Genomic DNA, 26,625 nt, shown 5'->3' on the forward strand with positions numbered 1-26,625 from the left:
TGGCTAATTTACAAAAGAAGAAATATATATTCAAGTATGTGGAAAGTCTCCATTAATTTTTAGAATTTTACCCAAATCATTTGATGTGGGTGTAGGGGCGAATCTCCCGTATTTTTGTTGGGGGGGGCAAGAGGGGTTCATATCTGGATAGTCAAGGGGCATGAAATATATAAAAAAAATTATCTCCATTATGGGGGGGGGTGGCAACTGCCCCCTTCTTAAACGACGCCCCTGTGTGGGTTTGAAATCATTCATACACTTGCAAAAAAAATCGTTTGACACACTGGGGGGATGGACTCCTTAGGTTTTGTTTAACCCCCCTTACTGATGGTAGAATAATCTGATTTCTCCCCCGCCCCAAAGTGTTTTGTACTGTATATCCATAACATCAATGCTTGCAAATGGGTAGAAGCGTCTTGATGATGGGATATGGTCTGCTATATTTACTTTTACACGGATTGCTTTAAAGGAGCTACCAGTGTACCTTTTGTCATTACTTTGGCTTTTAGTGCCTAAACTTAGGTCTAAGAATTATCTTCTTATTGCTCCAAATGTTTTTTTTTAGCTATTAAAAAACTAATAAGCAACTTGTGTCTTGGCTATTCTACTTTTTACTTCTTCACTATTTCCATCCTCTTTACTTGTTTCGCCACCTAGCAATGTTATGCCATTCACTTGGTCAAGTTCTCTATTGTCTTTTATCTTCTCTTCATCTCAACTTATTTAAATAATTTAGTCTTCTTCAGATAAATTTTGTTGCAAAGCAACACAAGGGCTTTTGTAGATATTTTCTTATGATCAATGGTCTGCATTTTGCATATGGTTTGAAACTAGAACCTGTAACTTTTTTCAATATTAAGAGAGAGGAATGGAGAAGGAAAGATCATCTAACTCTGCCAAATATCCATTAATTCTACAAAGAGAAAAAGTCTAACCTGTTGGATAGGGAAAGAAAGAAAGAAACCAAAATTGTCTGAGCTTCGAGCATAAACTTTATGAATTCTGTAGTTTTGGGCTCTTGTTGAACCTACAATTATCAGAGACCTGAGTTCAAATTATATATTTCTAGGAGATTGTCTTGGGATAATCTATCTTGAAATGTCAAGTTCTGATTTTAAAAAAAAGTAGAAAAAAAAAATTACTCTAACCAAAATTTATGAGATTGTGTATACACTTAAAGCTTGGGTCTAGAATTAGACCTAAATAAGCCCAGCGGCAATCTCGCTTATTGGCAAGAGAATAGAGAAGGTTTTTTCCAGAATATATTTATTTGCACATCTACCAAAAGTTAAGTGTCCACTAAACTCAATTGGAAGTGAGAGTTAGTGTTTTAATTGTGCCTTTTGTGTTTCTGGACGCAGTCTTACACCTGGGGAGATGCAGTCCCGAATAATTGTCTTGAGATAATCTACCACAAGGGCTTATCCGATCTTGACCTAGTTTGTGGGCAAATAAGGTGAACTATCCCAATTTTGCCTTTTTGGGACCAGGAATGAACGCGATTTTTCGGAGGAGGGGTCCCTCTGTTCTTCTTATTAAGACATCAGATAGAAAAAATCACCAAATCTCAAATATACTTGGTAGAACCTAAGATTGAGTGTCTTTACTTTGTTTTTTTTTGGGAGTCCCTTATGTAATATAACCTTTTTGTTCTTTAAGTTCTTGTCGTCAGGACGTGTACCAGAAAGGATTGTTGGATCTTAAATTTGTATTGATGGGGAGCAACACTGACTATTGAAGTTGAAGTGTTTAGGTTGATACCTGACCCTGTTGGAGGAGGAGCCCCCTAAATGTGTATCAGCTAAATATCGCCCAGAATAGTTTGTCAAGAATAATTCAGCCAAGTTTGATTGGAAGTAAGAGCCAGTATCTTACTTGTGTCTTTTCAGGGCCCATACAGTACTGCCTTTGTAAGGAATGGGTGAATGGGCCTATTTTTTTCTAACATCTGCCAGAACAGGCTATTGGATTCTCTACACATCCCTATAGTTGGCTAATTAGCAAGTATTTTTCTCTACAATATTGTTCCATGCAGCTGACAGAATATCTTTTTTTCTATTTTACAAAGCATTATTCTTAGGGTCTTTCTCTGTTGAAATTTGAATTTTATTTCATGTTTCTTTATCCTTTTAATTAGCATGTAATGACATTTTGTAGGTTGCCTATGGACTAGCTGTGAGAAGGGTGACCTTGTTACTGCTGGTGATGACGGCAAGGTGAAGCTATGGAAGAGTTCGGAAAATTTGGTTGTTTCTGAGCATAAGGCACACGGAGTAAGTATCAGCATAAGCCATCATAAATCAGCATAAACTAGTATAAATCAGCATAAACTAGTAAAAAAATCCGCATAAACCATCATAAACCAGCATAAACTAGTATAAATTAGAAGAAACCATCATAAATCAGCATAAACTAGTATAAATCAGCATAAACTAGTAAAAAATCCGCATAAACCAGCATAAACTAGTATAAATCAGAAGAAACCATCATAAATCAGCATAAACTAGTATAAATCAGCATATACTAGTAAAAAAAATCCGCATAAACCATCATAAATCAGCATAAACTAGTATAAATCAGCATATACTAGTAAAAAAAACCCGCATAAACCATCATAAACCAGCATAAACTAGTATAAATCAGAAGAAACCATCATAAATCAGCATAAACTAGTATAAATCAGCATAAACTAGTAAAAAATCCGCATAAACCATCATAAACCAGCATAAACTAGTATAAATCAGAAGAAACCATCATAAATCTGCATAAACTAGTATTTTGTCGAATGTCCAACATACTTAGAGTCACAGATGTCACTAAGTTTCTCTTTATAAATGAGCAAAAATCAAAATTTTCACTGAATCGGTGCCTGAATTTTTTCCCATTTTTACAAAAAAAAAGGACTGGATGTAAATAAACTGTGTTGTACATAAGCACTTTTAATTTCTTTTACCATAACGAAAGAATTTTCAAATCTTCTGCTTTTGCTCTACAAGGTTATTCAAGATATGTTATTATATTATATATTATATATAGAATATTATAGATTGTAATATTCTTTTCATCATTTGTGATGGAGCCGTGAAGCCTGTAATAAAAAAAAAAAAAAAAAAAAGTGAATCTATAATTGCTCCGATGTATGATATAGATATATGCTGCGCTCAGAAAGTTGACAATTACTCTCATATGAGACAAAATTACAATGGGAAACATACCACTTCGCGAAGCCTTGATGTCACAATATTTTGCAATATTGATAGGCTGGATGTGGTCAAGGTATATAACCTAAAGTATTTAATCTGGTATAGACTTTTGGAACCCCTTAGCAATATTAGATTCTCCACCAAGAGGTGGGGTTGAGGTAAAAAACATCTTGGGTTGTAATTCGAGATTGGATTATGGGTTCTAAATCGGAAGTTCCGTTCACCTAGTTCAACACCTTTTCAAACTAGCCCTAAATTAGAGTAGTTTTACCATCACTTTTTTTTACAGAGTTTATTTTGTTAAACTTAGAGAATGAAACTTTCAGCAATGGGTCTAGAATGGAAACTAGGGCCCATGGAGGTATTTTCATATGCCAGTATCCATTCTTTCCTCCCTCCTTAGTACTAAGCTTTCAAGAGTTGAACAGATATTGTGCTAGCTTAAGTGAATAAAACCTTTCAGAAATGGATCTACAGCCAAAATATGTGTTTTTAAAAGCACTTTCAGTCACAAACCTTTGCCCTTCCACTGTCTGTAAGTTTTGAGAGACTCTATGACAACGCATCCTTAATCTTAATTCAAATTTGGCTTAATTTCTGGGATCTGTCTTGCCGAGACTAGTCTAAGAAAACTGAGCTCTAAGCGAAACTTCTTTTCCCGAGGTTTTTTTTTGTCTGTCATGATCATATCTTTAATCCCTTACATGCAGGGAAAGGGCAGGGTTGAATCAGGAAAATGCCATCTTGTGTAGTAATTTGGAATTGAGTTTTGGATCTTAAATGTAGAAGTCTCATTCTGCTAGTTCAACATCTTTCCAAGTTAGCGAATAGTCCTTAAATTAGGGTCTTACTGTCATGATCATTGCAAATAAATCTGCTGCTAAAATTAGGGCATGAGGAGGTGTTTTCTAGTATTTACTTTCACCCCTTCTTCTGTTGTAAGGCTTGAAAGATTGCTTGAAGGTGTAAATCTTGATCGTAAGCATATAAATATAAAAACTCATTAATTTATGACTGGAATTCACAATCAGTTCGTAAGAAAGATTCCGTAAAGAGGAGTCCGTAAGGGACAAATTCATATCAAGTTTTGTTACGAGCTTAGAAACTCGCAACAAAATATCCCTTCAAATATCCCTCGTATAGTTGATCAGACTGATTATGTATTCCATTTACTCTTATTTTTGCAACTTATTATGGAGACTATCGTGCCTTCGGAAAGAAGGGCAGGTACTATTCTACCTTGAAAAGCCCTAGAAAAGTAGAAAATTTGTTGTTTTTTGGTTTCACACCCCACCTCCACTCCAGGAAAAATATTCTGATATAGATCCCCCATCCCTTTCAACCCTGTAAGAATCTAATTTATGGATGCCTATGTAGACTGCATTATATAGTTTCCAGCAAAAATAAGCCAGTTAAATAGTTGTGCATTTTGTTCTATGATTACTATTATAGGATCTCATAGGAACTTGGTACGAAATGATATGTTCGAATACTAACATTTCCTTTATTATTTTTAGACAAATAAGGTCGTCGCCATTGACTCATTCCCAATATGTCCGAAGTATGTCATTACTGGGGATTCTCTTGCGACTCTCATTATATGGAATACAGAAAATTTAGTTGCTAGAAAGTCAATAATTTTGAAAATAAAGCTCCCACCCCTGTCTTGTTTGGCCTGCTCCCCTTTTGATGATTACACAGTGGTCTTAGGCTTTCAACAAGGTACCATAATCGTTGTTGATACCAGAGAAAGGGGGAGTATTCTCTGGAAAGTTGTAAAAGCACATGATGATTTAGTGACCAACATTTCATGGTGCCCATTTGAAGAAAACATTTTAGGGACTGGACAGATGTTTGTATCTAGCAGTAAGATGAAATTCAACGTGTGTAGCTTAAGTGATAAACAAGAAATGATATCCTTTCGACCATTGTTTAAGAGAGTTAAACCAGGTGGAAGTGTTGCCTATGCTACAGCTCATTGGTTTGATAAGAATTTGATTTTGGCCAGTGACCATCTATCACAACTCTTTATATACGAATTATCTAAAGAGATTCGACACAGTTTTAAAGTAGTGCACAAGCTGCACTCCCGTGAGATTTATAATATAACTTCACACACTGAACCTGACGGATCAAAAATCGTCTGGAGTACGTCTCAAGATCGTCGTGTTATCCAGTTTCGTCTTGATATGTTAAAGATAAACACAACAGACCCGATGTTACAGGAGAGTTCTGTAAATGTACCATTAGGTGATTGTCTTCTTGATCTACAGACACTTGGTGGGTTTGTTAATGCTATCAGAACTTGCCCAACTGATGCAACAGTTGTGGGTGTGGCCTTAGGTGATGGACAAGTTAGATCTTTGAGTACAATGGACTCAACTGGCCACGGATCACCTTTTTGGGTAAAGTTTAAACCTTTTACTCTGGCCTGGCATCCAGAAAAAGAAGGAATTTTGGCCTATGGATCTGAGAATGGTAAAGTGGGCTATTTGAACACGTTGAAGAGGAGTGCAACTTTTATCTTCTCATTGAATCTTAAAGGCAATGTATACTGTATGCAATGGGTGAAGTGGAAGCCTGCTGGAGGTAAGTTTCAACCATTAGGTAGTGTTCTAGTACCTAAAAATAGGGTTTTGACTCTACCAGTGGTAATCTGACGTGTTTTCTCTTGGAGAAATATTTGGATTAGTATGTGTCTTTGCTAAACATAAAGAACAGGTTCCTAATCTTGGACGTGATGTAGATAATTTGAGGTAGATGGGATTGGCTGAGCTGGGGCCAGGCCTGGTTGGGATTAGCTGACTACAATCTTGGAAAACTTTTTTCAGTATTTAAACTTAGACAAAAGTTGCCCTTGAAGCCTAGCCTATTTTAATGCAATTACTCTGCTTCGCAACACTTGTCTGACATTAAATCTCTCCGAGATGGGGTAGCATTTTACACGATTAGACTCTACTATTCACTGTCAATGACCATAAAATAGTAACATTGTGCATGTCTAAACTATTGATGCTAATTTCATGCTTATTATGACAATTTAAAGAAATCATATTGTGAAACAATCTAATTTCTAGGTGATAAAGTGGCGTCGATTGGGGGAGGGGGGTATTTTCCCCATCAATATATTTTGCCATTGCCTCCTACACATTTGGAAAAATGCCCTTTTATGATATTTTATTAAAAAAAAATTACCCCCCTAGTTTTTAAAAAACCTGCTTGTGTTTTTTTTTTCACTATTTCAACAGTGAAATAATTTATAGGTCTGTTTACCGGGTTGTTTTTTATGTTTTGTTTTTTAGTTAGGCATCTTTTCTAAAATTAACTCGGCACTAAAAATGTTGGCATTCATATTTTTTTTTCTTGCTCAATTTTTTTTTCACTGGAAAACGTGTTCAGTGAAAACACAATAAAATTCAGAATGTTCAAAGTTTTTTTTTGTTGAGATAGCACTCATAATTTTAGATAATTGCTTTAGAAAACTCAGTGGGTTATGCTTGCAAGGATATACCCAAGCGCGAAAAACTATATTTTAGGTCAACTTTTTTCGTATTTTGATGGGAGGGGGTATCTCAGATCTCTCTGTGATGGGATTCTGTGGGGACACTATGACGATCACGTCTAGGTAATATTTGAAAAATGATCATGTTGGAAATTGATGGAAGAAAGAAGGGGCACCGTCAAGGTCGTATCCAGGTGGGGGGATTGGGATTTTGAGTCCCCCCCCAGAAATGTTTTTCTGACTCGTAAAAATGTAACAAAAATGAATATAAACAATTTTTCGGTGTGTTTTTTCAAGTTTTTTGTAAGACCCCCCCCCCCCCTGTGAAAAAATCCTGGTTAAGGTCCTGGGAACCATATAAAAAGATTCTTAGGGAAACATCCTTTGTTTTCAAAGTATTCTTGCTTTACGCAAGTGTCCTAAGCGCTATAGATTAGCTTGGTAGGTTCCCGGTTTTTTTGTTTTTGATTTGGGGAATGTTTATTCACGAAAAGGAAGGAAAATCAATTTATAATCCCAATAACCTGGATTTTTACAATATTCCAGTACTAAGTAAATAAATGGTAACAGTAGTCTGATGCCATATGGTAATAGTACTAAATGGTATAAGAAAATGATAATATTCTTTTTTTCAGAAACCTAGACATATGGGTTTGTATAGTAGCCTTCTCCAAAACAAAGCAAATAAATTCTAATACTACTCCAATAATAAGTGATTTTAGCACTAAATGGTAAAGATTTGCAATATATTGGTAAGAAAAAGCAATATATATATATATATATATATATATATATATATATATATATATATATATATATATATATATATATATATATATTCAATTCAATTTATTTATAACCTCTCAAAACAAGTAAGGGTTAAGATCCCCTAAATGACAGAGTACAACATAAGGGGAAAAAAAGAGAAAAGAGAAGAAATTGATACACTGAATAAAAATAAGTAGTTGTACAATCATAATAACATAATCATAAGATCCATAATGTAACACAATCATAATAGAAAACATATAAGACATAAAAATCATAACCCAATCTTAAAATTATAAAAATAAAGAAGACCAATCATGATTAAGTTTACTGGCGGAAGATTTAAAATCTTTCACTCATTTATCAATAATTGTAGAACGAAAGATAAGTTTAAATTTTTGGGACAAAAAAGAGTTACTAGTCCAACGTGACATATACAGAAGGAATTTAGCAAATTTAAAATAAATCCGGTGAACAAGTTTTTTGTTTTTTGAAGCAGGAAATAGTTGCCAAATAGAAGACAGAGCAAGAAGATGAGGCACAGTTAGACTATTGTAAAGTTTAGAAAGATGGAAATGACTAAAGTGTGTAACATTAGAGGCAAGTGAGGCATAACCTATCCATGTCTTTTTTTCAAGATTTTGGATGGCAAGCTTCCTTAATTGAATTTCCAATGGGTATTTCCAGGTAAATAAGGCTTTTAGAGAGGGGGAGACAAGTTTCAGTTAATTGGAGGGATTTATCAGAGTATCCTTTGAGGTTGAAACCGACAGCTACAATTTAACCACATTAAAAATTATACCTTAAACTTATTATATATATATATATATATATATATATATATATATATATATATATATATATATATATATATATATATATATATATATATATATATATATATATATATATATATATATATATATATATATATATATATATATATATATATATATATATATATATATATATATATATATATATATATATATATATATTCTAGCCGAATGGTTAGCACACTAGATTTGGAATCCTGTGTTCGTTAGGACAGGGGCATGGGTCCATGTGTCACTATTTGGTTTGCACCGGATGTTGGTGGGGTGACTCAGTAAGATCAGCTAGAGTTAACCCAGCTCTATATGGGTACCTGGAGAAATTCGGGGAAGTTGAAGCAGAAAGGGTGTGCGAAAGCCCAGGATTTCTGGCCTGCAACCCCCATCATACATCCTGCCTGAAGGGCCATGAAACGGAGTTTAGCACTGCTGATAGGGACTGTTAAGTCCAATGTCGTATTCCTCATCTTTACCTAGAAGTTTGGGCAGTATTTATTTTTTAATGTTATGGTGGAAGAAGAAAAATTGTTCAAGACCTATTTTACTTTCAGTAAAACACAAATAAGAATAGAAAATAAGCAAGAAATGGGGAAAATAGAAAATAGGCAATTGCTCAAGCCATGCTCCCCACCTAATTTTATTACATCTTCGCTTGTTTCCATGTCATTTGTCGTATTTCCTCAATAGTTTGTCTAATCCTGGGTTTCCTTAAATCAATACTTGTTGATGCAGTTTAAATAAAAGTCTGGTAAAAGACAAGGGTGGCTGCTAATTATTTGGTAGGATTTCTGGTAATATTTCTATTTCTTTTTGATCTATCTTTCAGTTCAGACTTTAATTGCCTAACCGCTTCTCCTCATACTGTCTAACAATCTGTCTGAGTCAGCCAAAAAGTTTCATTTGCTTAGTGAATTCAGAAAAACTGCAAAGTAATTTTTGATTTCTGGATGCTTCTTTATTTACTTCTTTTATTGCCCCCGTGCGGTTGATATCTCTGCGTAAAGTTGGAATTGTGTGTTTTATTGCTTATTACATATGGCAAGTTTCTCTGGCTTGGTTATCGCTGGATAGTCAATTTCTTCTTTTTCTTGCTTTTTTGTTTTTACTTCGTTTTTCTCTCTTTCTCCCTGCATCCCCAACCACAAACCCTTACAGTGGTATATGATGATGTTTTTACTTTTATTTTTTACTATTGTTTGTTTATTTTTACGAACCTATATGTCTATATTCGTAGGTTTGTCGTTAGTAAAGGGCTTCTCTTTTTCTTAGAACCTGAGAAGCATTATTTATGGGCATGTGGTGGAAACGATATAGCTGTATATGATGACGACAACTTGGAGGACTACACGATATTGCAGCTACCTAAACAACTGGATGCTAATAATGGGCAGGCATCTGAGGCTAGAGGGGTATGTGAATTCTGCTGGACTGATGACTACAAAGTCCTGGCTACTGGCAATAATCAAGGGTAACGGGTTACTTTATTCTCCTCAAAATTTGTTTAAGTGGCATTCTCGTGCACTTCTTATAAAAAAAAATAAATACGAATGGTAACTATTCTTCTAGTAGTTAGAACTGTAAATTACAAACGGTGGTATTCTTAGCGTTTATTTTAAAAATCTTTCCTTTGCTCTGATTGGTTAAGATTTTAAATTAAATATTTTAGGTCATACAGCTAGGATTTTTGCTAGAATTGCATACGGACTCTGCTTTAACAGCATGTGTACTTTATGAAAAACCTTATAGCGTTTATTGTACCCAGAAGATAGGCTAGAAAACTGTCAAGAGGAATTTTCTAAGGAGAATCTCAGTTACTCCATTAAATGACAGTATATAAAACTACAAGCTCTACGAAAGATATATTTTGACCCCTCTTTCTAGGGCTATAATAAAAGAAGGGTTAAGACTCTTTGTCACGTTTACGGTTGAACGATGGTATATTACTACTACTACTAACAACTCACTGCATCACCAAGCCGCCAACGGCGAATATAACTACACAAGCTCCTCCCCATCCCAATCTATTTAAAGCCCTTTTCTTTACACCCTCCCAAGAAGTTCCAAATTCCCTTAAATCCTTCCTTACCTCCCCCCTCAATTTTGAGATCACAACTGTTTTTCGTTTGGCTTTAGATGGTTGACCGAAAAGAACGATATTTGGCAATCCGTCATCTTTCCATCTTGACTTTTGTCTCATTATAGCCCTAGAAAGTGGGATAGAACCACATTTTTCGTACAACTTACCGTTTGAAATGCGATCAGTCAGACGGATACCCAAAAGAATCGGTAGACAATGCCCCAGGAAAACATCTAATACATCCTTCTCCGTCTTACGGAGCACCCACGTTTTGGAACCATACTTGAACACTGTCATCACTGTAGCATATTCTAATACTAATATTCTAATCCTGGCTCGGAGACTTAACTTCAAACTTTTTCCAACTGTGAAAAAGCACCCTGCGACTTGGCTATTCCACTTTTAACGTCTTCACTGCACTCACCATTTTTACTATTAATGCTACCCAGATAAGTGAAGCTATCCACTTGATCGATCGTCTCATTACCGAACATCACCTCTTCACTTTCATTTATTCCCAGTCTAAGCAAGCCTATTCTTGCACCATGAGCTCGCAAAACTTCCAAAAAATATTCATTTTGCTATGCGATGAAATGCTTCCAATAATCATTCTTTTTGGCAATCTAGCAGGAGCGAAACGAAAAACGGGACGTCCTTGAATAGAGTGTGAAGCGGTCATAAAAAAGATTTGAAGGTCATCCTGTAGTGGCGCTGTGGGTCTGATCTCAGCTTGGTAATACGAGACCCAGAGTAAGAGCTCAGCTGCAATGTCTCCGCGCTAATCCAAACAAGGAGAAGAAGATTTAAAGGAAGTGGGATGTTAAGGAAGCTTTGAGCAGAGTGGGGAGGAGAAGGAGCGTCCTCAGCTTCGTGTGCCTAAGGTGGCGTGGGGCTTCGATTAGTTTTCAGCAGCAGCGGAAGTAGTATAGATCTATAAATAAAAAATTTCTTTTAACTAATCTCAAATATTCTTCTACATATCTTTCTTAAATTGTAAAATTCATGGTGGCATCGGTTGTTTTATGATAAATTAAAAAAAAATTCCACAATATAAGTTTTCAAAGAAAAGTAAAGAAGTCCATTAAACAAAAAAGGGGCAAAAATAAAATAATTTATGAAGCACAAAACTACCACAAATCAGCATCAACAAATAAATTAAAACCAAAATGAACGGAAATTACAATGGCCTGTACAAAACGAAAAGGCCTAGAACATATTTGCACTTTACTGAAAAAAAAAACAAATCTAAATGTTTTCACTTTATATCTTTTATAAATCGAAAATTAGGCTTTAAGGAGTAAATATCAGCATATGTATATTAAACTGACAATGCACATTCATTGGATTTTTTTTTCAGTTAAGTGCAAATTATGTTCTGGCCTGGAGAAGGCATAGGGGTTGTGAGCTCTACTCATGTTAATTTCTGCTCGTTTTGAGTTCGACTCGGTTATTTATTGTAATTTCCGTTCGTTTTGGGTTTCATCTATTTTTTGATGCTGATTTGTGGTAGTTTTACACTTGGGAGATTATTTGACTATTTTGATTTTGCAGAATGTTTTTAAATTAAATTCTGTTCGTTTTATATTGACATAGTCTTTTTCAGGGAAAAATAAAATAGCAGTCAAATCTTTTCGGTTTTTCTGTAAGAATTTATAGTTTGGCCTCCTATTTGTATGCTGGAGAAACTTTTTCAACAATTTTTAACAACATATACCAGTTTGAAAATCTTGTACCGATAGTATTCTATAATTTAGTTTTATGCCTCCTCTAGTTGACCTGAAACATGAAAATTAATACTATTCCCAAAAAATTATATCCATGCTTTTTGGCAGCCTGGATACAAATATACTCTTTTGATTTCGTTAAATTTTAAGAGCAGAAGTAATAATAGAAGTAGTCCCAAAATTTTCAACATAATACCCTCAGTTGTTCTTGGGATATTGCTGAGATGTCTTATTGGCAACCAGCATACACACAGTGCGTTTTGATTTAATTTTAAAGCAACATTTAGTTTCTAAGCATAATGGGAAAATTGCATAACTGTGGGGGGTTGACCAACCCAGTAGCCCCAGAGATATAGTTACTGGACTGTTCAGCTTTGCTGACAAAAAAAAATGGTTGTCTCAAAATTTTGATTTGAAGTGTTTAGAAAATTATGAGCTAAGGAGGAGAGCTGATTGCCGTCCAATCACTTTGAATCTTAAAAAGGGCACTAGAATTTTTAATTTCCAATCTAATCAGTTCCTTTAAAATTTCAATGATACTACTAGCTATGATAGAGCAGCGTTGTCTGCGATATTGCTCATATGCCCTTTTAATACCTGCATGCATATACATTTTTTTATTGTTTAATTGAGTCTCCCTAAACGTTCACTAAAAGTTTCAACTTCATGCCATTAGTGTCATTAGTTACAGTAACCGTATAAGTAGTATAAAATGTATACAAATAGTGTCTTCTGGCTCTTTCAAAATCCGCCACAACTTACCCTGAAACGTCTAAGTTAATAGTGTTCACAGTTATTGTGAGATTGCTTTGTCATCCTTTTGAAAATCTATACGATTTTAGCTCATGTTCATTTATTTTAGTATCCGACTTTATATTCCCTTAAAGCTTCACCTTAATACACTTAGCTTACGCGGTAGCATCAGTTGTAGTAGCGTTGATAGCATTATTAGCAGCATACACATAGCATCTTTTGTTTTCTTCAACATCCTCTTCAACACACGCTGAAAGTTTCAACTTAATACCATCAACCATTCCTGAAGCATTGCTGATACGTCCTCATAACAACCAATATGGATATAGTATATTTCGATTTAGTTCAATATAGTTCAATACTGCCCAAAATGTCGCCTTTATACCCTTAGCTTTAGTAGCAGTAGTAGCACCAGTAGCTATAGTAGTAGCAGTAGCAGTAGAATTAATATTAGTAGTCTTAGCTTTCTGATTCATTTTGCCTTCTTCTCTAAAAATTGCCTGAAAATTTTACCTTTATACTCTTATGAATAGTTGCAATAGTAGTCACAGTTGTAATGTTAGTACGCAACTAAATATAATCGACCATTGCTATCCCATTGTCGATATGTCCTTTTGATCTCCTGTATACTCATATACTGCTTGAAATTTTCATCTTAATTCTCTTAGCCTTAAAAGTAATGACAATAGAAGTAGTAGTTGGAACTACTAAATAGTAATAGCAGTAGTAGAACTCGCTACAGAAGTAGTAGTTTTAGTGACAGTAGTGGTATTAGTAGTAGTAGTAGTAGTAGTAGCTGTAGTAGCAGCAGAAGCAGTGGGTGTTGTAGTAGTAGTAGCGTGCAAACACTGCATTTTTGGTTAATTGATCATCTCCCTTATCATTTCCTAAAAATTCCAGAATATTGTACTCAGTCATTCCTGAGTTATGCCCTTTTGACAACTCTTATACATATAGCGAGTTTTGATTTAGTTCAACAATTCCCTCAAGATTCCCCGAAAGACCCACCTGAATTTCCACCTGAACTACTAAATAGTAATAGCAGTAGTAGAACTCGCTACAGAAGTAGTAGTTTTAGTGACAGTAGTGGTATTAGTAGTAGTAGTAGTAGCTGTAGTAGCAGTAGAAGCAGTGGGTGTTGTAGTAGTAGTAGCGTGCAAATACTGCATTTTTGGTTAATTGATCATCTCGCTTATCATTTCCTAAAAATTCCAGAATATTGTACTCAGTCATTCCTGAGTTATTCCTGAGTCCGTCGAATTAAATGATATTTATTAAATGTATTTGCCACTCTTTCCACTTGGGTTCTATTTTGACGAACAGCAAAGTCCGTCGAATTAAATGATATTTATTAAATGTATTTGCCACACTTTCCACTTGGGTTCTATTTTGAAGAACAGCAAAGTCCGTCGAATAAAATTATATTTATTAAATATCCTTGCCAATCTTTCCACTTGGCTTCTATTTAGAAGAACAGCAAAATCCGTCGAATTAAATTATATTTATTAAATATATTTGCCACTCGGGTTCTATTTAGAAGAACAGCAAAGTCCGTCAAATTAAATGATATTTATTAAATATATTTGCCACTTGGGTTTTATTTTGAAAAACAGCAAAGTCCGTCGAATTAAATGATATTTATTTAATATATTTGCAACTCGTGCCACTTGGGTTCTATTTTGAAGAACAGCAAAGTCCGTATAATTAAATTATATTTATTAAATATATTTGCCACTCTTGCCACTTGGGTTCCATTTTGAAGAACAGCAAAGTGCGTCGAATTAAATGATATTTATCAAATATATTTGCCACTCTTTGCACTTGGGTTCTATTTTGAAGAACAGCATAGGCCGTCGAATTAAATGATATTTATTATATATATATATATATTTGCCACTCTTTCCACTTGGCTTCTATTTTGAAGAACAGCTAAGTCCGTCGAATTAAATGATATTTATTAAATATATTTGCCACTCTTGCCACTTTGGTTCTATTTTGAAGAACAGCAAAATCCGTCGAATTAAATTATATTTATTAAATATCCTTGCCACTCTTTCCACTTGGCTTCTATTTCGAAGAACAGCAAAATCCGTCGAATTAAATGATATTTATTAAATATATTTGCCACTCGGGTTCTATTTTGAAGAACAGCAAAGTCCGTCAAATTAAATGATATTTATTAAATATATTTGCCACTTGGCTTTTATTTTGAAAAACAGCAAAGTCCGTCGAATTTAATGATATTTATTGAATATATTTGCAACTCGTGCCACTAGGGCTCTATTTTGAAGAACAGAAAAGTCCGTATAATTAAATTATATTTATTAATTATATTTGCCACTCTTGCCACTTGGGTTCCATTTTGAAGAACAGCAAAGTCTGTCGAATTAAATGATATTTATCAAATATATTTGCCACTCTTTCCACATGGGTTCTATTTTGAAGAACAGCATAGGCCGTCGAATTAAATGATATTTATTATTATTATATATATATATATATATGTATGTATATATATATATATGTATATATGTATATATATATATATATATATATAAGTGATCCGTTTATCTGGCCTCCCCCAGGCCATTCAGCATGTCCCCAGGTGGCGATAGGGGAACGCTCTACAGATATGTAGGGTACCTCCATAGGAGGCATGGACCAAGGGGGGACCTTGTCCCTGGGGGTCCATAATAGACTCTGGGGTACCCTTGCCTGGGGTCATAAATACAGGCGGAGGAGGAAGAAGGTCCCTCAAATGTACACTCAAAAGGGCCCACTTGTTTATCCACAAGTTCCATGAGTCGCAAACCTTCTCCCAGCAATGGGTTAAATTGCATGGTGATGCAGAACACCATCGCGGGAGGATCCTCTATAGGAGGACAACTGCGACAGGGCGGAAAATCCAGATCTATGGACAACAGCCTCTGTAAAGGGCTGACTCAACCTGTTTAGGGTACCAGCAAGACTGGGTACCTTGCAGTAAACTCTATTCTCACTTGAGGGGTGGCTCCCCTCGAAGAAACTAGAGCCTAGTAGACGAAAAAGCATTCGCACGGGAGTCTGACTAATGGACAATTCTTCTGGGCGTGGTATGTTTTGATGGGCGTCTTTGGGCTGAAAAGCCTCTTCCTAGCTGATTTATCTATTACGGGTTGCCTCCCCGTTGTAGCATAATATTTGTAGGCATGAATATATAATGAGTCGGAGGAAATAGGCTTGAGATTGTCTGTGCAGGATTTCGACTCGTGTTGATAGAAGAGCATCGCCACGCGCTGAAAACCATGTTGTGACCAAGATGGGCCCAGGATTGCACAAAGCCTCCATTCATGGAGGTCCCAGGGACTTCTTGCTGTCCGGTTCTAAGCCAGCTTAAGCACTTCGTTGTAGACTTGAGAAGATATGTGATCCCCGTCCTGCACTGGTATCCGGGATCACTGCTTTTCCTGATGTTAAAATAATTTCAATGATTTAAAGAACATGAAAATGAGAACTTTGAATGTTGCGACATTACAAAATGACTATCATATCGACATTTTGACTGACAAATTCAGACGAGTCAAACTGGATCTTTGAGGAGTTTTAGAAACTCATATCCAAGGGGTCCAACACATGAAAATAAGTGATATAGAATTTGTTTACTCAGGCAGGAAGGATGGGTTACATAGACAGGGAGTAGGGCTCATGATGAATAAGGAAGCTGCTAAGTCTTGTTTAGACTGGGAAGGTATTAATAATAGAATACTAATTGCTCATTTTATGACTAGTAAGTTCAAGGTATCAGTTATAGTAGTATACGCCCCTGTAGAAACGACTGATGGAGATACTAGTGACTCAGATGAATTCTACTTACAGTTACAGGAGCAAATAGACAAGGTCCCACGTAGAAATATGATGTTATTGCTGGGAGATTTTAACGCCCAGGTTGGTAGAAATATGGATAGATGGTATCCCAGCTTAGGTAAATTTGGTGTAGGAAAAGAAAACAGTATTGGATACAGACTTTTGCAATTTTGTAGGTATAACAATCTAGTTATAACCAATACGGTGTTTGGTCATAAAATGGCTCATAAGCTAACATGGTATTCACGTGATGGTAAGACAGCAAACCTTATTGATTATGTTATAGTAAATCGAAGACTGGTTGGATCAATACAAGATACTAGGGTATACAGGAGTGCTGTTATTGATGTTAAAAGTAAAGATCACCATCTAGTAGTGTCAAGGGTTAATTTAAAGCTGAAATATTGGAAGGGTAATTACCTCCCGGGAAGTTATGATGTTAGTAGACTCCAGGATGAGAATTTGAGAGAAACTTTCCAGGAACAGTTGAATACTAAACTTGAGAGTTTAAAATTTGATAATGTGGAAGATGGTTGGAATAATTTTAGAAAAATAATTTGTGAAGTTGCTGAAGGTGTATTAGGGAAGAAAGCTAGAACTGCAGCTAAGAATATTAGTGAAAAAGCTTTAAGTTTAATAGAAAGGAGAAAGGACTTGTACAAGAATTATCTGAGTGATAGATCACATGAAAACAAAAGAAATGTAAAGAAAGTGGAGAAAGCATTGAAATATGAACTAAGAAGGTGTGAAGTGGAGGCCATGGATAAAATTGCCGAGGATTTAGAAGATGCAGCTAGACGGCATAATAGTAAAATATTGTACTGGCACGTTAACAAATTGAGAGGTAGTAGTCAATCCGGACTTGTCCCAGTTAAAGATAGGAATGGGGTGGCAATTAGCGATAAGACAAAAGCTAAAGCGAGATGGGCCGAACATTTTGAGAATTTGCTTAACCGAGATAGAGTTGCAGGAAAAAATATAGAGGAAAATGAAAAAGTTTGTGATACCGTGGATGTGAAGGAAGATTTGTTTTGTGAGGAGGAATTAGAAACAGTACTAAAAGGATTAAAGAATAATAAGGCTCCAGGTGCTGATAGGGTAGTAAATGAGTTTCTTAAATATGGTGGCTCTGAGGTTAGAAATAAGTTATTGGAGATTATGAATATGATTTTTGAAAAAGGGGAAGTACCTAATGATTTTATGAAAACCTTAATTAAGCCACTTTATAAGAAAGGTGATAAAAGTGAGTGTGGTAATTATCGAGGCATTAGTCTGGTCTCTGTAGGTAGCAAATTGCTTAGTAATATGATACTTTTTAGACTGAGAGATGCCGTAGACAAAGTTTTAAGAGAAGAGCAGTGCGGTTTTAGAAAAGGTAGAGGATGTGTTGACCAAATTTTCACTCGTAGGTTAATAATTGAGAAGTGCCTAAGTTTTCAAACACCTTTGGTCCTCAGTTTTATAGATTATGAGCAAGCGTTCGATTCTGTTGATACAGGAGCTTTAGTAAAGGTTTTATCCTTGTATGGTATACCAGACAAATACATTAAAGTGATTAGTGCTATGTACGAGAATAACAATGCTGCGGTTAAGGTAGGAAATGAGGTTAGCAGCTAGTTTTATGTTAAATCAGGATTTAAGCATGGTTGTATTCTATCCCGCTTTATATGGATCATTTTGATGGACTTTGTCTTAAGGAGCACAAGAAAGGCAATGGGAGACCATGGAATCAAATGGGGAGGAAAAAGTCTCCTGGACTTGGATTATGCTGATGATTTAAGCATCCTAGATGAAAGTGTGAGCAAAATGAATGAAGTTTTAGAGGTTTTGCGAGTTCAGGGTGCTAGTATTGGTTTGAAAATTAATGTTAGGAAGACCAAGTCACTAAGGCTAGGAATAAGTGAAGATGAAAACGTGACGTTGGGTAATGAAAAGATTGATCAGGTGGGCAGTTTCACTTACCTTGGTAGTATTATTAGTAAAGATGGTGGGAGCAGTGAAGATGTTAAAAATAGAATAGCCAAGGCTCGGGGTGTTTTTTCACAGTTAAAAAAAGTCTGAAAGAATAGGAAGATAATTCTGCCGACAAAGATTAGAATCATAGAAAGTACAGTTATGACAGTGGTTAAATATGGCTCTGAAGCATGGGTGTCCAGAAAAGAGGATGAAGATTTGATAGATGTTTTCAAGAGAAATTGCTTAAGGATTGTTCTGGGTACCCGGCTGACTGACCATATTTCAAACAACAGGCTATACGAAAAATATGGTTCAATATCGCTTTCTAGGTCTATAATGAAAGAAAGGTTGAGGTGGTTAGGGCATGTTGTTCGGATGAAGGATGACAGATTGCCGAAGATTGTTCTTTTCGGCCAGCCATCTGGGGCTAAACGGAAGGCAGGTCGTCCCCGTCTGGGTTGGGAGGACGTCATAAAGAAAGATTTAAAGGAAACGGGAACTTCGTCGGCGGGTGTAAAAAGGGAGGCTTTGAATAGATTGGGGTGGAGGAGGAGCGTGCGTAGCCGTGTTGGCCTCAGGCGGCTTGGTGCTGCGATGAGTTGTTAGTAGTAGTAGTAGTAGTTATGCATATAGAGAGTTTTGATTTAGTTCAACAATTCCCTCAAGATTCCCCGAAAGACCCACCTGAATTTCAACCTGAACTACTAAATAGTAATAACAGTAGTAGAACTCGCTACAGAAGTAGTAGTTTTAGTGACAGTAGTGGTATTAGTAGTAGTAGTAGTAGCTGTAGTAGCAGTAGAAGCAGTGGGTGTTGTAGTAGTAGTAGCGTGCAAATACTGCATTTTTGGTTAATTGATCATCTCCCTTATCATTTCCTAAAAATTCCAGAATATTGTACTCAGTCATTCCTGAGTTATGCCCTTTTGACAACCCTTATGCATATAGCGAGTTTTGATTTAGTTCAACAATTCCCTCAAGATTCCCTGAAAGACCCACCTGAATTTCCTTTGTATTTTGGGAAAGTAGAAGTCAAACATGCATACCTTTCTCAATAATATGTACTATATGTAAGCAATGAACGAATTGCCTAACTTACAGCCCTTGCCCTGATGCTTGCCCTCACCCTATAACTTCCAATTTCAAAACCAATGAGCCTTTAAAGTTTCTAAACATCTAAAGTTTATATGGCCACCTATTCCATAAAAACCTTATATGCCCTCAGGGTATAAATTACAACCCTTGCCCCAGGGCTCTGGGAAGTTTTGTCAACCCCTGTTATATGTTCTTTGGACTATTTTGAGCAAAATGGTTATTTCCCAATTTCAGTCAGATGCATTTGGTGAAAAGAGGGGTAGTCGGGAGGGGGAGTTACTAGTTGCCCTTCGTCCCTTTTGACTTTTAAAAGGGAACTAGAACTTCCGATTTTCAACCAAATGAGCCTCATCTAAAGTTTATGCAACCATCTCTTCCATGAAAATCTTAAATGTTCGGGGCATGACTTACAACTCTTGCCCCCAGGCCCTGGGGGTTAGTTGCAATCCTAAAATCTTTTTTCTATGATATTTGGACTATTTGGATAAAATGCATATCTTGAAATATTTATTGGATGCATTTTGAGAAAATACGACGTGTGGGAGGGGGAGGGGTAGCTGTCTTTTAAAACAATTGAATCTTAAAAAGGGCTCTCTAACTTCTGATTACCAAGCCAACGAGCCTCCTTCGAATTTTATACGACCACCCTTTCTATGAAAATCTTATATGCCCCCATGGCATAACTTACAACTCTTGCCTTAGAGGCTGTGGGGTGGGTGGGGGGTCACCCTTAAAAGCATAATTTTTGGACCCTTTTACTACGCTTAACAAAATGTTTATCCCAAAATTTTGATTGGATGTGTTGGTGGAAATGATGGGGTGCAAGGGGGGCGGGGGAGGGTCTGTTTACCATCCAGTGCCCTGGTCTAACTAAACAAATAATACATTGTGCTAACGTCGTTCTTTACTTATAGTACAGTCAATCTAAATTAATTTTAGGGGTTACCTCAAACAAATTGTAATAGTTTTGATTTTGGTATGATTCGAACCGTAAGACATTCTCTACAACATATAAAAGATCGGCCAAAATTGGTCGAGGCGAAATTTACGTTTTTTCGTCTTTTCTTCTAAAATAATGACTTTAAAAAAGAATTAATTTGCGCTTCTAAAAAGTCGGTCATAAGAAAATCTGGTACATAGATCACGAATATAGATTCAGTTCTGTGTTTTGGCCATCCTTGATTCGTTTGCCCCCCCCCCCCCCATAAAAACACACGCGCGAGAAAAAGTGTGCATTAATGCACGTTGGATATTACACGGAGTCGGATCAACGCAAAAAAATTTACACTTCCTATGCTAAATGCTGGGAAAAAGTCGTGTCGTAGTATCTTTCATATCACCCCCCCCCCTCTCCATGCACACTCAGTCAAATAAATGGTTTTGCACAGTCCTCAGAATTACACCGAATCTGCGATGTTCTTCAACGCTCTTGGTGAGAAATTATTCAATAGACGTGATGATGCGCAAGAACAAGCTGACCGATTTTGCCGACATTTGAGTTTGAAAGAACATATAAGTAGTACGCTTACTGATCAATTTTGGCCTCTAGTTAACTTTTTGGTTACATTCCAGATCCAAGGTAGGTTTTGCCAGGCTAAAATCCAAACATAGCTAAATAGTGAAAGGACGTGATGGGTATGTTTTACTATGAGCCATCAAAAGTAAGGATAAATTTTATTGTCAATAAGTACTATTTCTCTACTAGAATGATCGAAGTATACGGGGATAACCGCAACTTTATTGTTATACGTAAGGTATGACAAGAATGTCCTGTGAAGCTTTTAAAAGCATCTGAAGAAATTGATGTTAGTCATACTCTAAAGCAATCAGATTCTAATGCACATGGAACCCAGTTTCACATAGTGGAGGTCGAGGTTGAACCGGACATGGGTTTAACCGGACATTCTCAATTACTCAGACACTGTTTGGTAAAAAAAAAATCTACAAAAATAAGTAAGAATGCTATCTAGCCCTGATGTCTCAAGGAAGAATTCCTTGTTTGGTTGATCGATCCTTTCAAAGGTTAAACTTCAATGACGGTTTTAGGTAGGTCAATTTTTTCTGGCACCTTGGACATTGGTGTTCGTAAACTTCATTTGCAAGCTGTTTCCAACATGCTTCCTTACCTCGGAGCGGTTGTTCAACAACAACTACACGAAGTTGGCGAGGCTGTACCTACAGCCGATGAACAGACCTGAACATACTAGCCCTACACTTTTCCAGTCTTTAAAAAAAGGTTTGCTCGTTGTGAGAAGATTGGACAGATTTTGGGTCGGTTTATCTACAGATTTGATCATAGAACAAGAACTGATGAGAAGTATGAAAACGGCAACTGGATTGACTAGAGTTATAGGAGTGACGGAAATACAAAGACTTTAGTGGGTAATGTGACGTTCAGCCTGTGCTCACGTTAATTTTCTGATGCAACAACTGACGGATGTTTCTCATCACAGAAGCGACTAATACAAAGAGTCTAGTATTTCAAGGCAGCAGAGAGACTGCAAAGAAACACAAATAGGTATTGACTTTGTCGAGCAGTCGTCTTCTTTCGAAGGTTATTCGCTATCACTTTGAAGACTTGCTACTGGCATGACTGCTGCAGAAAACGTGAACGCCGACAAAGCAGTGGAAGTCGAGAAGAAGATTCTTGACGGAACAGTAGGGAAATCTCTGAGGAAGCTCTCCTTAGACCCTTCATTGCTCTCTCAGGGTCTTCGAGTTATATAAAAAAGACTGAATATGGGCGAATAATCTTCATTTGAATGAACTTTGCTCCTATCCTGCGTCGCTTTTTGATGATTTGGGAACGTTCCGAAAACCAAATAAACTAGTCTGAATTGCACCTACGTTTTAGACGTGGGTGCTTTGCTTCACGGGACTCCCTGGGCTAAGAAAGAAACTTATTCGGAGATCTTCGACTGATATTAGAACTTTGTTTCGGCCAAATATCCAAACGGCATTATTGTCTTTGATGTCTACGACATCGCTGCTTCGACAATAGATATGACTCATCTTAAGCGAAAACGTGTTACTGGATAGGAAGTACTGTCTATCCCGGAAATGAGACTGACCATCAAAAAAGAGGATTTTTTTTCGTGCCAAAAGAATAAAGCCCGTTTCGTAAGTGTACTCTGATTATTTAAGAGGCGATTGTTTGAGAACCATCCAAGCTAAAGCTGGTGCTGACTTGCTTATTGTGCTTACAGTGGTTGAGTGTTCGAAGACTTGGGACAATTTAGTTATCGTTGACGATACAACCGACGTGTTGGTCTTTACTTTATCGTTGTATTCTTGAGCACCGCAAGGTCTAACAGCCCAGTGAGCCAACCACTTCAGGTCCAGCTTTGGGTATCGAAGCAATTGTTAAGAAGATTGGGACTGAAACCTTCAAACTGCTTCTTTTTGCCCTCACTAGTTCTAGGCTGTGACACTACTTCCAGTCTGAATGGACTTGGCAAAGGAATTGTGCTAAAGCGGCTGAGAGACAACGAACAGTTTAGGGAAAATGCTTCAACGTTTTCTTAAATTGATGCTTCGAAAGAAGAGATTAAAGCAGCGGGAGGGTCTGCACTTTCTATATTGTAAGGTGGAAAATCTACTGACAATCTTGGCAGTTACCGACACCGAGTCTTTCAGCAGAAAATAGCAACGACTGCAACTTTTGTCCATCCCAAAGTTCTACCTCCTACTTTATAAGTAGCAAAATTTCACTATTTCCGAGCCTATCTTCAAGTACAAGATTGGATTGGACTTCAGAGCTCTGCCCCTCCAGAACAGCATGTTGTACCCTATCCTGATGGATTTTCCAGCGACACCAAAGAAAGTTCTCACTGTCGTGAACTGTGAGAGCAAGGGATCCTGTGGTAGTGACCGGAGTAGTTGTCATCGAAATAGCATTGATTACGACATTGCTTGTAAATTGTGCAAGTGGACTAGCTGCTCTGAAGCTCAGGTCTAAATCAAAGATAATGAAGAAATTTGATTAATTGAATAAATTTGATGAATCTTTAATCTTTTTGCAATTTCAGATTACCCGTGATTTTTTGTTTAAGTTCAAATCAATGATTTATCTAGTTGTGAGAGGTTGCTTACTGGATTCTAAGAATTCGGGGTGATCACGTTTAGGGTGGAGGGTGGGGAGCGGGGAGTGGTTGTGGTGGTAAATTAATATGGACACGACTTCTTTTCCGCATTAGCAGTCCAATTTTTTCCTAGTGTTGCTCTTAAACCTATATCAACGCTTGATTTATTGGTTTGAGACGGAGGGGGGGGGACTGAACTTGAGCGTTCGAAACAAAAAAAAGTGTATATTCGTGATCTACGGAACAGAATTATCTATTACCGACTTTCTATGAGTGAAAATTAATATGTTTTTAAAAAGTCGTATTTTAGAAGAAAAGTCGATAAACGATGGATTTTGACCGTTTTTCTTTATGTTGTAGAGAATTCTTTTCCAGTTTAAATGGTACCAAAATCAAAACTGTTGCAATTTGTTTGGGGTTAAACCTTAGATTGACTCTACTATTAGGCAGTGCTGTTGCGCTGCCTATGATATAAGGACTCAATCAATTTTGTTGTGAAAAATTCCTACTTTGCAAAGAGATGATAGTTTGAGTATTCATTTTAGACCTGTGAATGTGAGGTCTGGGTCAAATGCCTAGGGGACCTTCCTGTTCGGCTGGTGGATTATTATAATACAGTGGTTATTGTGTGGTAGTCTTAATAGTCACTCTGGAATGGTTTAAACCTTCCTGTCGCATGGACTTTCGAGGAAAGGTGAAACTTGAGCCAAAAATATAGCCAAGAAACTGGCATGACTCTACTGTTAGATAAGATAATATTTATTTTCCAAAAGCTATCACAAGCTCTAATAGAGCCAAATTCGCTTCATATGTCAAAAACAAATAGAAAAATCAAAATAAATAAATAAATAATATAAAAAGAAAATAAAAACTAATAAATAATAAAAATTGTCGATAATAAGATCAAACCTGGATGTGATATACAGATAAGAATAGACGAAGACATGGGAGGAGAGCAAATATAGCAACAGTAAGTAATAACAACGTTAATGACATTTTACTAAAGATCCAACAAATTAAATTAAATAAACAAACGCCTGAAATCAAGCCAAATTAGCTTACAAAAAAAATATTTAAAGCTGAATAACGGAATAAGAATAAAGGAAAAAACTATTAAAATTAAAGGTCAGAATAGAAATTCAAGATAAATTATTATCAACAAAAGGGAAAATAAAAGTGACAGAGATGAAGAGAGAAAAAATGACGCATGATTATTGTAAACACACACAACAACTAAAATAAGGGACGGATGAGTTAATTTTGGTAGAGAGCATAGTTCAGGGATTATTTAGGTATGGCAAAATAAAGGGGATAAAACTTTTCCGGAACCATTCAGTAACGGTATGGATAGGTGAATATGTTGGAATTGCCAAGGAAGCTAAGCGGTAGAGACGGGTTCTAATGGGGTCATGTAAATCAGGAAAGGTGTCCTCAGTACTAGGATTAGATATTGCGGATTTAGCAAAACGCCAAAAAATTATACTCTCCTTTCTTTTAACGTGGTAATACCTGCGGATTTAAGGAGGAAAGAGTATGAAATTTTGCTCTCTTTGTAGATGATCCTGAGCGAACGCTTTTGGACCGACTCAATTTTGTCAATAAGTTCACTTGAAAGATGCGAATGCCGAACCGGGCATGCATATTCTATTAGCGGCCTGATAAATGATAAATAAACACGGAGGGACTGCATCTTGGGGCAATTGCATTTGTTTAAAATTTTTAACATAGATAATGAAACGTTTGCTTGTTTAACATTATTAGAAACATGCATGTCCCATTTAAGATTATTTGAAATTGTGACACCAAGGAGTTTAACATGTTTCACAAGCATTTCGGGTGGGATAGGATCAAGGAAAGCGGGAGTGGATTTCAAAAAATTTATCGTCATTATATTTTATTTGGTGGAATTTACTTTCACATTTAGGTTCTTAGCTTCATCTGAAATGTGGGTTAGGATTCCGAGGGGGTCACCTTTAGTAGTCCTGTGACATACTTCAAGGATCGACTAGAAATCCACCTATTTGCACCTTTGGGGACAAACTCTACCAATATCGTTAATCATGACCAGAAATAAAAGTGGTCCCAATAAGGTTCCTTGTAGAATTCCACAATATATAGGGAGGGAGTTAGAGAAAATATTTTTGTATTTAACAACTTGAGATATATTCGAAAGAAACGATATAACAATATTTACTAACAGAGGATCAAGTTTAAAGTTAACCGGTAGTGAACGAATTAAGATGGTGTGGTCAACCAGGTCAAAAGCTTTTTTGGAAATCAACTAAGACAAGGTTCAGCCAAACGTTTGGTTTATAAAGGTTACTTACGATGGTATGCATTAAGTGCACAAGCTAATGGGTGGTGGAAGTTTTCCTTAAGTTACCAAACTGCTGGGTGTCCATACATGGACAAACTATATTCCTAAGCCAGTCACAGACGAAACTTTCATAAATTTTGGAAAAAAACTGAAGTGAGTCTAATGGGGCGAATATTGGCGAAAGTCAGACTGGTGAATTTTTTTGGGACAGGTGTTATAAAACCTTGTTTCCAGCAACTTGAGAATTTGCCAAATTTCGTAATGTGGTTGAAAATATTTGATAAGGGGTCAGCAATTTTGTCTGAAAAGGCTTTAATTAAGTCAACTGGGATGTCCAAGGGACAAATACTTGATTTTCTAAGCTTTAAAATTTTATTTATAAATTATCCAGAGGGAAAAATAAAGGGGAAGGAAGTATTGGGAGGAATAGTTGGACTTGAGCCAGTGAAAGGGGGTAGACTTTGCACGATGG

At 36.3% G+C, this 26,625-nt stretch overlaps 1 protein-coding gene across 1 annotated transcript in view; it reads left to right on the forward strand.

Annotated features, from left to right (window-relative positions):
* LOC148952551 (gem-associated protein 5-like) overlaps nucleotides 1-26,625 on the forward strand; it is a 73,053-nt gene that overhangs the window by 18,182 nt on the left and 28,246 nt on the right. Inside the window, exons 2-4 of the mRNA XM_089089009.1 lie at nucleotides 2,158-2,273; nucleotides 4,721-5,792; nucleotides 9,576-9,774. Coding sequence (XP_088945135.1) covers nucleotides 2,158-2,273; nucleotides 4,721-5,792; nucleotides 9,576-9,774 — 1,387 coding nt within the window. The remainder of the gene's footprint in view (nucleotides 1-2,157; nucleotides 2,274-4,720; nucleotides 5,793-9,575; nucleotides 9,775-26,625) is intronic.

This window comes from Artemia sp. Qi Xiang Cuo, chromosome 5 (genome assembly GCF_049724085.1).
Source record: "Artemia sp. Qi Xiang Cuo chromosome 5, ASM4972408v1, whole genome shotgun sequence".
Lineage (NCBI taxonomy): Eukaryota > Metazoa > Arthropoda > Branchiopoda > Anostraca > Artemiidae > Artemia > Artemia sp. Qi Xiang Cuo.